The sequence below is a fragment of the Carlito syrichta genome, unplaced genomic scaffold (assembly GCF_000164805.1).
Source record: "Carlito syrichta isolate Samal-C Ts95f unplaced genomic scaffold, Tarsius_syrichta-2.0.1 Scaffold304568, whole genome shotgun sequence".
Lineage (NCBI taxonomy): Eukaryota > Metazoa > Chordata > Mammalia > Primates > Tarsiidae > Carlito > Carlito syrichta.
The window spans coordinates 57,511-69,579 of NW_007248664.1; the positions used below are offsets into that span (position 1 = coordinate 57,511).

The following is a 12,069-nucleotide window of genomic DNA, read 5'->3' on the forward strand; positions in this document are numbered from 1 at the left end:
CCACGCCCCCGCCCCCGCCCCAGCCCCATCCCCCTGCTCCAGCCCTGGACCTGCTGCAGCCCGAGCTGGGGGAGCGGAGCGTGGCGGGGTGGGGAGGGGAGCGGGACGGGCGACCCAGGACACAGCGGCGCCGCGGCCTCTCCCCACCAGGCGGCCCGGATCCCACTGGACACCCCGAGGGCACACCGACCGCGCCTCTAGAGTCACCCCACGCCGACGCCGACCCCTCCCCTCCTCGCTAGGCTTCTTTCCATCCTCGCCTTTACCCTCCCCACCCCTCCCTGGGCTCCCGACTGCCGCCCTCTCCCCACTCCGGGACCGGCCCTTCTCGGCTCCCCTCTTCCTTAGAGAGATGCGATGAGCTGGTGCCCCCGCGTCCTCATCGCCGCCCCGGGCACGGTGCCCATCCAGTGCCCGTGGTGGGGAGGGAGCACCCCGCGGTCCTTCCGTGACTCCCCTCGCTTGGGTCCCCCCCCAGCTGGCGTCCCTGGGCCATGCCCCGGGGCACCCAGCCAGGGGGTGGGCTCTGGAGCGAGGGGGGTGGAGAGGAGAAAGGACGGGGCCTTGGGCGCCTCTGAGATGCTCCCAAGCACCAGGGGGGGTCGAGCTAGGCGCAGGCTACCGGGCGGCAGGCATGATGCCCTCGCCTAGTGACTCCAGCCGCTCGCTGACCAGCCGGCCCAGCACCCGGGGCCTTACCCATCTCCGCCTCCACCGACCCTGGCTGCAGGCCCTGCTCACGCTGGGGCTGGCCCAGGTGCTCCTGGGCATCCTGGTGGTCACCTTCAGCATGGTGGCCTCCTCCGTCACCACCACAGAGAGCATCAAGAGGTCCTGCCCGTCTTGGGCTGGGTTCTCGGTGAGTTGGGTGCACAGTCGTTGGGTGGGGGAGGCTCCTCAGGCCCCACCCTCTACACCAGCTGCAAGTCCACATTCTTGCCTCTCCTCCCTCTCCTGGTGCTTTCCCTCCCTACAGGGCTGGGGGCATCATGTGGTGAGGGGCTCACTCAGGTGCCTCCCCTCCCAGGCTGAGCCTGTGCCCACTCTGTCCCCAGCTGGCGTTCTCCGGGGTGGTTGGCATTGTGTCCTGGAAGCGGCCATTCACTCTAGTGGTAGGTGCCAGGGTCCAGTGCCCAGTGGGAGGCAGGTGCCAGCACCTGAGAGGATGCCCATATATGCCCTCAGGAAGGGAACTGGCTCCCAGTTGGTGCTGGGCATCAAGTGTCTGTGAAGGAGGGTGGCTCCATGGTATAGAGGCATACTCACACCGGTCCTAGCCCTGAGTCTGTACCCTGTTTCCTCAGATCTCCTTCTTCTCCTTGCTTTCGGTGCTCTGTGTCATGCTTAGCATGGCTGGCTCTGTTCTCTCCTGTAAGAATGCTCAGCTGGCCCGAGACTTCCGATCCTGCTCCTTGGTGAGATTTGAGGAGGGAGACCTGGAAAGAGCTGCCTGGGGAGGTGTGCTGGATACCTGGGTTTGTCCTGACTCAGGCTGCCTCACTCTCCCCACTTCCACTCAGGATGAAAAGGTCTGCGTGTGCTGTCCGCCTGTTCCCCTGGTTCGGCCCTGTCCAGAGTCGGGGGAGGGACTGAAGGTTGCCCTTAACTCTACCTGTGAAGAAGCCCGAGGAGCCCTCAAGGTGAGCATGTGCCCCCTAAACATCCTCCTGGAGTACTCACAGGCCCCAAATATTTCCCACTGCCCTGCTCCTTGCCTCCCTTTCCTAGAACCTGCTCTTCAGCGTCTGTGGGCTCACCATTTGTGCCGCCATAATCTGTACTCTCTCTGCTATTGTCTGCTGCATCCAGATCTTCTCTCTGGACCTCGTGCACACGGTGAGAGGGAGCTGGGGTCAGGGCCAGGCAGGTGTGGCAGGGGCGGGGGTATGTATGCTGGGTCTGGGCCTGAGGGAATGGTGGCTACAGATCTGGCTTCTGAGCACTAAGGGCTGTGGGCCATCTGTTAGGCACGTCTATTGGCGGGATGCTTGGGGGCCAGAGAGGGGTTAAGAAGGGGAGACAGCAGGGAGTCAGTTAAGGATGTGCTATCAGTCTGGGACCAGGAGAGGGGCTTTAGGGAGTAGGACTGGGTGGTAGGGTAGAATCAAGGAGGTTCTGGATGGAGGTGAGGATAAAGGGTGGACAGTCCTGCTGAGGCAGAGTACAGGTGGCAATTCTGGATGGAGGGGGGACCATAAAAGAGAAGGAACTTGTGGGTGGGCAGGGCCAAAGTTGGAGGTGCAGAGTGGGTGTGGGGTGAAGGAGAAGCTGGTTCTGGGCGAAGGAAGGGCCAGATAAAATAATACAAATGAGAGAAGGAGTTTGGGGCCAAGGAGGAGCTGTATGGCCAGAAACCAGGCCTGCTGACCTGCTCGCCCCTCAGCAGCTGGCTCCTGAGCGCTCAGTCTCAGGCCCTCTGGGGTCTCTGGGCTGTACTTCCTCACCCCCAGCCCCTCTCCTGCACACCACGCTGGACCTGGAGGAATTTGTACCACCTGTACCCCCTCCACCCTACTATCCCCCAGAGTACACCTGCAGCTCAGAAACAGATGCCCAGAGGTAAGGCCTGCTGGGGTCCTGTTAGGGGATCCTGGAAAGGGGACAGGGACTGGGCCTCGATTGGTGAGGAGGGATGCTTGTGAAGACTTATCTGACCCTCTGCTTCGTCTGCCAGCATCACGTACAATGGCTCCATGGACAGCCCAGTGCCCTTGTACCCTACTGATTGCCCGCCTTCCTATGAGGCTGTCATGGGGCTACGAGGAGACAGCCAGGTGAGAGCATGGCTTTGTATGGGCTGGGGAACTGGGAGAAAGCCTGAAAAGACTGTAGTTGCTGGGTAAAGATAATCACCCTGCTCATGATGTTTATAGTATCAGCACGTCCACTGTCATCTCTGATCTCTAGAGCCTGGGTAGGATAGGAACTGTTATTTCTAGCTTATACATGTGCAAGCTGAGGTCTGCGTAAGTGAAGTGACTTGTACAGCCAGGCACTGTGGCTCATGCCTGCAATGCCAGCACTTTGGGAGGCGGAGGCAAGAGGATTGTCTGAGCCTAGGGGTTCAAGACCCAGCACTTTGGGAGGCAGAGGCAAGAGGATTGTCTGAGCTCAGGGGTTCGAGACCAGCCTGGGCAATTTGGGGAGACCTCGTCTCTACAACAAATCAAAAAATTAGCTGGGTGTGGTAGTGCTCACCCGATTCCAACTTCTAGGAAGGCTGAGGTGGAAGGATCACCTGAGCCCAGCAGGTCAAGGCTACAGTGGCCGTGAGCTTGCCACTGCACTCCAGCCTGCATGACAGTGAGACTCTGACTCAGAAAAACAAACAAGTGACTTGTACAAAGTGACAAAGCTGGTCTAGAATCGAGGCCTCCAGAGCTGTCTAGTTCATGGGGGGAGCCATATCAGTGTGTAGGCTGGACTCTTGACTCCTGTGTCTTCTGCAGGCCACTCTCTTTGACCCTCAGCTTCATGATGGCTCTTGCATCTGTGAGCGAGTGGCCTCCATCGTAGATGGTGAGTAGAGAGTGGGGAGGGTGGACAAGGGCAGAGCTGCCAGGCACAGCAGGGCTGGGTGGAGCCAAAGAAAGGAAAAACAAGATTGAGTTGGTGGTTTGGGGACACGGGAGGGATGTGGCTTCTTGGAATTCGGGGCTTATTTGTCTTCTCTGAGATAAAGCTGGAGGCCAAGTGGCCTCCAGAGACCCGCCTTGGGAGAAGAGAAGCTGCCTGGGCAGGGTCGGGCCAGGCGGTGCTACCCAGCGCCCCCTGCCGCCCACAGTGTCCATGGACAGCGGGTCTCTGGTGCTGTCAGCCATCGGCGACCTCCCTGGGGGCTCCAGCCCGTCAGAGGACTCGTGCCTGCTGGAGCTGCAGGGCTCCGTGCGCTCCGTTGATTACGTGCTCTTCCGCTCTATCCAGCGCAGCCGCGCCGGCTACTGCCTCAGCCTGGACTGTGGCCTGCGGGGCCCCTTTGAGGACAGCCCCCTGCCACGGCGGCCCCCACGGGCTGCCCGCTCCTATTCCTGCTCTGCCCCTGAGGCTCCACCCCCACTGGGTGCCCCCACAGCTGCCCGCAGCTGCCACCGGCTGGAGGGCTGGCCACCCTGGGTGGGACCCTGCTTCCCCGAGCTGAGGCGGCGTGTCCCCCGAGGGAGCAGCCGTCCAGCCGCAGCCCCTCCCGCCCGAGCCCCAACTCGACGCTTCAGCGATAGCTCAGGTTCCCTTACCCCACCGGGGCACCGGCCTCCTCATCCGGCTTCCCCGCCGCCGCTGCTGCTGCCACGGTCCCACAGCGACCCAGGCATCACCACCTCCAGCGACACCGGTGAGCCCCTCTCCCCCACCACCCAGGTCAGGAGAGTGCAGGCACTGGGAGTTAGAGGGTCAGTGTTGCCCCCAGGATTTAGGACGCTATTGAGGTCCCTGAGGAAGATGAAAGGGCAGCTCGCTCCTACGTAGACACTCTTGAGCGCTTACTTCTTAGGGATGAGATCTATAGCTTAGAGGAAGACTTGTTTTTTGAAACCGGTTCCACAGCTCCCAGTTTGGGCCAATGACCTGTCCTCTCTAAGCCTCAGTCTCTCATTCGTGAAACAGATACAGGCTGGGTGCAGGGGCTCATGCCTGTAATCCAAGCACTTGGAAGGCCGAGGTGGGAGGATTGCTTGAGCCCAGGAGTTTGAGACCAGTGTAGGCAACATAGCAAGACCTCATCTGTACAAAAAAAAATAGAAAACATTTGCTAGGCGTGGTGGTGCATGCCTGTAGTTATAGCTACTTGGGAGGCTGAGGCAGAAGGATCACCTGAGCCTAGGAGGTTGAAGCTGCAGTGAGCTGTGATTGTGCCACTGTACTCCAGCCTGGGCAATACAGCAAGATCCTAATTCAATAAATAAATTTAAAAAACAGGTATAGCCGGGCTTGGTGGCTCAGCCTGTAATCCCGCGCCTTTGGGAGGCTGAGATGAGTGGACTGCCTGAGCCCGTGGGTTCGAGACCCGCCTGGGCAACTTGGCGAGACCTCATCTCTACAATAAAAAATAAAAAATCAGCCGGGCGTGGTAGCGTGCACCTGTAGTTCCAGCCACTTGGAAGGCTGAGGCGGAAGGATCGCTGGAGCCCAGCAGGTCGAGGCTGCAGTGGCCGGCACCAGCCACTGCACTCCAGTCTGGGTGACAGAGTGAGACTCCAACTCAAAAAACAAAACAGGTATAGTAATAGTACTTCAAATAAGTATTGTACTGTAGGGCTGCTGAGAAGTGAGAAAACGGAAGTACAGAAAGGGCTCATGTGTGGCAGGTACTGGGGAAGATGCAGCAGTGAGTGAAGGATACCACCTGTCCTTGTCTTGGTGAATTATACCAGCTAATTGCTGGCAGATGTGGGCAGACGTGATGGCCCTGAGATTGGGGGTGGGGCATGGGAGCTCTGTGTTCTCACAGGAGGGTGGCAAGATGGATGTGCGTGTCCACAAGGTGCTCCCACTCAGTCTTTGTCTCTCTCTCTTCTCCCAGCTGACTTCAGGGACCTTTATACCAAAGTGCTTGAGGAAGAAGCTGCTTCCGTTTCCTCTGCAGATACAGGTCAGGCGCGTAGCTGGTGCCTGGGGCTTGGGGGCCAGGCTTACTGCCTGCCCTCTCCGTACACCGGTTCCAGTCTCTGACCTCAGTCTCTCTCTCGGTAGGGCTCTGCTCTGAAGCCTGCCTCTTCCGCCTAGCCCGCTGCCCTTCCCCCAAGTTGTTACGTGCCCACTCAGCCGAGAAACGGCGCCCTGTGCCCACCTTCCAGAAGGTTCCCCTACCCTCAGGCCCTGCACCTGCCCACTCCCTGGGGGACCTGAAGGGCAGCTGGCCAGGTCGGGGCCTGGTCACTCGTTTCCTCCAGATGTCCAGGAAGGCCCCGGACCCTGGTGGGACTGGAGCCCACGGATATAAGCAGGTAGGAGTTTGGGGAGCCAGGAAAGAACCCTGGGAAAGCCTGGAGCTTCAGGTTAGGACATATCGATGCTCTCTCTCGTGTCCCCCTCCAGGTGCCCCGGAGCCCTTGGGGCCGGCCGGGTAGAGAGAGCCTCCACCTTCGCAGCTGTGGAGACCTGAGCTCGGGCTCCTCCCTGCGGCGCCTCCTGTCTGGCCGCAGGCTGGAGCGTGGAACACGCCCTCACAGCCTCAGCCTCAATGGGGGCAGCCGGGAGACGGGGCTCTGACCTGGGCTGCTTGTCACACTAAACACATCCAGATGAATGCTGGGGTCATGGGCACCAGCTGGTTGGAAACAGCAGCCCTTAGCACCCCCTTGCACTGGCTGGCACAAAAAGAATCCTGCTATACACCCCCAAAAGTGTCTCTTTCCCTCCTACCTCTGGGGGTTCCTGCTGCTTGCCTCTGCCGCTCTGGACTGAGAGAGCTTCTGTCCTGTGCTGCATGGGTGTTCAGCCTGTGGGGGGAGATGGGTCCCCAGCATGAGAGTGGCTCTTTCTGGTTTCCTGGGGCACTATGGTCAGGGAAAAGGCATGTCCCAGGTGTTTAAGTACAGGGGGATGTGAGCCCTGTGCAATGCGGTGGTGAGGCAGGCATGAAGACTCAGAAAATCTGGGTGGCCTCTCAGCTCTGCCACCTCTAGCTGCATGACCTGGGGCAAGTTATTTAACCCCAATTGCCTGACCCATAAAACATTGTGAAGGTGAACATTTGTAAAGCTCTTAACACATTATGTAAACCTTCAATAAATTTCAATTTCCCCTTCTCTCCTGGATCATTCTTTATCACCAGGGAAATTTGCTCTAGTATCTCTTATATGTAAGGAAACTCTTCTAAAAGACACTCTCTATTCCCGGCAACCAAATGTATCTCTGCTCCTTTTCTCTTTTTTGAATTGAAGTCTCACTCAGTTGCCCAGGCTGGAGTGCAGTGGCACACTCACGGCCACCCCAGGGTCGACCTGCTGGGCTCTGGCAATCCTTCTGCCTCAGCCTTCCAAGTAGCCATAACTACAGGCGCATGCTACCACACCCACCTAATTTTTTGATTTATTGTGGAGACGAGGTCTTGCTAAGTTGCCCGGGCTGGTCTTAAACCTGGGGGCTCAGGCAATCCACTCGCCTCAGTCTCCCAAAGTGCTGGGATTACAGGCTGAGCCACCGAGCCCGGCTTCTGCTCCTTTTCACAGCAAAAAAATTTTTATTTCTTCTCTCCACTCCTGAACATCTATTCTCTCCTTACCCACCAACAGATACCTCCCCTACCTCTCTGCCCACCACCCTTGGAAAAGTTTTCAGTGGTATCAGAGATCAGTGACCATTTTCTGCCCACATCTTAACCTCTAAGCAGCAATTAACTCAGATGGTTAGAATGTTGATTTTTTTTTTTTCCTTTCTTGTCTTTGAAAACCATACTCTACTTTTCTTCCTACTTTCTCCTCTGGGTGTCCTTTGCCAGCTTTTACACCTCTGCTGGACTGTTCAGCACTGGAGGGCCCCAGGGCTGTCTCCTAAACTCTCCTCTTTTCTACCTTTACCCTTTCTGTAGAATCCTACCAAGGTCCATGGCTTTAAATGCCATCTATGTGTTAATGTATAGTTCCAGCCTTGCTCTCCCCATGAACTCAAACCTCCAACTCAATAACTGTGTTTGGATGTCTAATGAGCATCTCGGAACCAACATGGCCACAATGGATTTTTTTTTTTTTTTTTGAGTTGGAGTCTTCACTCTGTTGCCCAGGCTGGAGTGCAGTGGCACACTCATGGCCACCAAAGCCTAGACCTTCTGGGCTCAGGCAATTCTTCCACCTCAGCCTTCCAAGTAGCTGGACCTCCAGGAAAGCGCCGCCACACCTGGCTAATTATTTTTTAAATTTATTATAGAGACAAGGTCTCCCCAAGTTGCCCATGCTGGTCTCGAACCCCTGGGCTCAGGCATTCCTCTCACCTCCACCTCCTAAAGTGCTGGGATTACAGCCGTGAGCCACCGCACTCAGTTCACAACTGTATTAATTCCCGCCTCCAGCACCTGTTCTTTTTTCCACTGTTCCTATCTCAATACTAAATGATACCATTAGCCATTTGTACATTCTAAAAGCTTAGGCATCATCAGGACTTTTTCCCTCACGCAACACGCCCAATCCTATCCTGAGTTCATCCATAGTTCACCTCCCCCACTACCAAGTTCACGCCACCACCCTCTCTCCACATCTCTGAATTGATGTTTCCACTGTTCCCAACAATGCATTCTCCATTCAGCAAAGTGATGATAAATCATGTCATATAAAGGCTCTGTTTCGATTTAATGGCTTTCCAATGTATTTAGAATAATTCCCAGACTCCAAGAGACCATGGTCAGGTACCATTTAGCCCACGCTCTCCTCCAACCGAAGTGCCTCGCCGCACAAGGACCTTTGTACCTGCTCTTCCCCAAGCATGTAACGCCCTTCTCCTGTGGCAGTCCCTCCACCTAATTCAGGTCTTACTTAGCTCCACACTCACCTCCTCAGTGAACACTCGCCATCCCTGTCGTTCTAACGCATCGCCATTTTGAGCACTTATCACTATTTAAAATTATCTTGTTGTTTATGCATATTTGTGTCGTCCCATAGGCTATAAGCTCCCAAGAGCAGGGAGGGACTTGCTCGTTGCAGTGGATCTAACACACAGTAGGTCTTCAACAAACACTCGTTAAGCTCCTAAAGTGGTGGAGTGGGGCCTTGTAGACATCTTCAGGACCCTCTGATTGCGGGGGCAACTTGGTGCCTTCTAGGGAAGAGGGGGGGGAGGGAGGGGCACTGCTCAGAGATGGCGTCAGGCCGCAAGGCTTCTTGAATAATTCACCATCATAACAACTCAGCCTGGGGAAGGGCTGGGACGCGGCCAGGACGACAAAATTAAGTAGGAGAGGGTGGACACTGAGAGTCCCACGGGGCAGCTTCCGGGCACTGTATGTTCCCTAGCCCGAAGTTCCCTAAAGAGGAACCTCAGGAATCCTGCTGAACCTATTGTGGGAATTCAATCTCCTCCGACCCATTATGGATGGGCTGGCGGGAAAACGCCACCGCGCAGGCGTCTCGCCTCCCGCGTCCTCTCCCTCGGCGTAGACGCAGAACACGCTTGCGCCCCATCTGGACTACGGTTGGTCAACGAGAGTTGTCCGGCCCCAAAAGAGCCAATGAGACAGGCGGAAGGGTCCTGAGTCCCGCCTCCAAACGAGCGGCGACTTCGCTCCCCGAGTGAGGCCCCGCCCCGTCTGCCCCGGGTTGCTTTTCTCGCAGCTGCGTGAGGCGGTGCTGCAGCCTCGTTCCGGCGCCGGCTCCGCGGCTCTCTTCTCCCGCCCCGCCCACTCGCCCTTGCTGGCTGCTCTGGGATTTCCCTTTGCCTCCGGTTGGGGCTGCTGTTTCACTTCGCCGACGGTAGGCGGAATGGATGTTGCGCCCTGGGCGTCTTAATTCTTCCCTCCCTGCGTTTGCACTTAAACTTTTTTCATCATTGTTATTTTTAATCGTAGGGATGGTCGCATTTTCCTAATGAAGAAAAGAGGTGACAAAATCTTTAAGTCCTATGCACTTGCTTTGTGAAGGGTGGAGTGGGGAAAAGGTTATATAATTCATGCATTCTTCGGGCATTTGACAAACGTTCACTGAGCGCGGGACAAGCGCCAGGCGTCTGGGATACGCAATGGGGATGCGGTGGGGAGCCAGGGCGGACCGGTCCCTGCGCTACTGGGCTTACGCGCAGATCAGCAGGCAGACGAATTTGCTTGGCCACTGTCTTTTATGAGCTGGGCGCCATAACTGACATTAAGCTGTTTGTGCAATTAATTGCAGTTGTGGTAAGCGTGACAAAAGAGAGGTGAAGGCTGTGAGATTGTGTTATAGGAGGTGTGTGTGTGTGTGTGTGTGTGTGTGTGTGTGTGTGTGTGTAGGGGGAGAGTTCTTGGAAAAGTGACATCTAAACTGAGTTATGAAAGAATAGCATTAACTGGCCAGGCACGGTGGCTCAAGCCTGTAATCCCAGCACTTTGGGAGGCCAAGGCGAGAGGATTGCCAGAGCCCACAGGTTCGAGACCAGCCTAGGCAACTTGGTGAGACCTCGTCTCTACAATAAATCAAAAAAGTAAATAAATAAATAAGCCGGGCGTGGAAGCGCGTGTTTGTAGTTCCTGCTGCTTGGAAGGTTGAGGCGGAAGGATCACCTGAACCCAGCAGGTCAAGACTGCAGTGGTCCTGAGAGTACCACTGCACTCCAGCCTGGGCTACAGAGTGAGATTCCCACTCAGGAAAAAAAAAAAGAATAGCATTAACTGGGCTAAGCGGAGAGAAGAGTAGTGCGTTGCTGAAGGAAGGGTCTTTGCGGGACCCTGATGCAGACAGAATGAAGAACCAGGGCAAGTCCATGATAGGCTGTGACTGGATACTGGTCTCCCTCTGCACTTGGCCCCTACAGTCTGGTTTCTACACAGCGGCCAAAGTGATCTTGTAAAAATATTAATTCCTTCCCCTGCATGAAACTCTACAGTGAATTTCCATCTTAGAAGAACTTAGAACATCTTAGACTCCCTGTGGCCACCAAGACCCTACAGAATCTGGCCTCCAGCCTTCTCCAAACTCACTTTTTATCACAGTCCATCTTACTCTGCTCCAGCACTGTCTATCCTTCATTTTCTTTTTCTTTCTTTCTTTTTTTTAAATTTATTTATTTATTATAAAGATGTGGGGAACAATTCAGGGTTAGGTATACAAACATTGATCACGCAGATACCCTTGTTGATGAGGTATGCCCCCCTCCCCTAGCAGTTTCCCTCAACTGCCAGTCCCACCCCCCTCATTTTATTTTTCTTCTTAAATGTCACTACCTGAAGTCCTCTGTTGTTTGTCTACCACCCGCACTAGAACATAAGCTCCATAAAGCTAGGGACTTTGTGATCTTATTCATTGCTGTGTCCCTAGCATGGAGAACAGTGCTTGGCACACAGTAGATATCCAATTAATATTTGTTGAATGTGTGAATTGGAGAGCACATAGCAGGGTGCCTCACCCACACAGGGATGTCAGGAAAACGGTACTGATAACAGTGACAGTAAGGCTGAGGTCTCAATGAAGAATACTCAGTTTTTTTCAAGCACAGGGAAGAGAAATGTTCAGAGCAGAAGGGACAGCAGAGGCAAGCTGGAATGTGGCGTGTTACAGGAGGTCAGCTGAGCACATCATGCAAATGAAGAGGGGGAAAATGAAGATAGTAATGAAATCCCAGACCCCATAAGCCCCCTGAAAGGCAATGTGGAGGGTGTTAAGTAAACATTACAGGGGGCTATTGTCTTTGGACTAAGTTCCTGCACTGGCCCCCACAGACCAGACTAAAAATCAAAATGAAAAAGCCCAGACTTCATCATTACACAATATATAAATGTAGGAAATCTGGACTAGTACTCCTAAATACATAAAAATAGGTTTTTTTTCATTGAAATGCAGTCACTCATGCTGCGGTTGTTTGTCAACCAAACCAAAACTGAGTTGTTATCTGACTTTCCCAGGGGTCAGGAGAGAGAGATAAACAGCCAAATTTCCCAAACAGTCCACTTTCACTGGATATAACAAAGTTCCCTCTGCCTTTAATACTTACAACAAAAGGTAATGTGGTATAACCTGATGTTAACTGCTCAGTTATTCATCACTACTGCTTCCCTGTTACCTTTTATAAAGAAAGCAACTTTGAAACAACCAATTCCCCTTTTGTCTTTGTTTCTGTTTTCTTTAGCCCTTCTCTGTATACAAAACCTACCTCAGGCCGGGAACAGTGGCTCAAGCCTATGATCCCAGCAATCTGGGAGGCCGAGGCGAGAGGATTGCCTGAGCCCAGGGATTGGAGGCCAGCCTGAGCAACTTGGTGAGACCTCATCTCTACAGTAAATAAATAAATAAATAGCTGGGTGTAGTCACACGTGCTTATAGTTCCAGCTACTTGAAAGTCTGAGATGGAAGGATAGCCTGAGCCCAGCAGGTCAAGGCTGCAGTGGCTGTGAGCGTGCCACTGCACTCTAGCCTAGACAACAGAGTGAGATTCAAACTAGAAAAAAAGAAAAAC

At 54.5% G+C, this 12,069-nt stretch overlaps 1 protein-coding gene across 4 annotated transcripts; it reads left to right on the forward strand.

The window, feature by feature from the left end:
- The first annotated feature begins 30 nt into the window (after window positions 1-30).
- FAM189B (family with sequence similarity 189 member B) lies at window positions 31-6,756 on the forward strand. 4 transcript variants are annotated; one of them, XM_021713477.1, is made up of 12 exons: window positions 31-859; window positions 1,056-1,112; window positions 1,305-1,415; window positions 1,521-1,640; window positions 1,729-1,836; window positions 2,384-2,559; window positions 2,675-2,774; window positions 3,450-3,519; window positions 3,785-4,330; window positions 5,519-5,587; window positions 5,689-5,942; window positions 6,034-6,756. In XM_021713477.1, exons 1-12 carry the CDS (start codon window positions 635-637, stop codon window positions 6,205-6,207), a joined length of 2,010 nt encoding a protein of 669 aa, XP_021569152.1. In that variant the 5' UTR covers window positions 31-634; the 3' UTR covers window positions 6,208-6,756. The 4 variants fall into 4 exon arrangements, with proteins under 4 accessions (XP_021569152.1, XP_008058444.1, XP_008058445.1 ...); XM_008060253.2 differs by having other exon boundaries at window positions 2,387-2,559; XM_008060254.2 differs by lacking the exon at window positions 1,056-1,112.
- The last annotated feature ends 5,313 nt before the right edge of the window (window positions 6,757-12,069 follow it).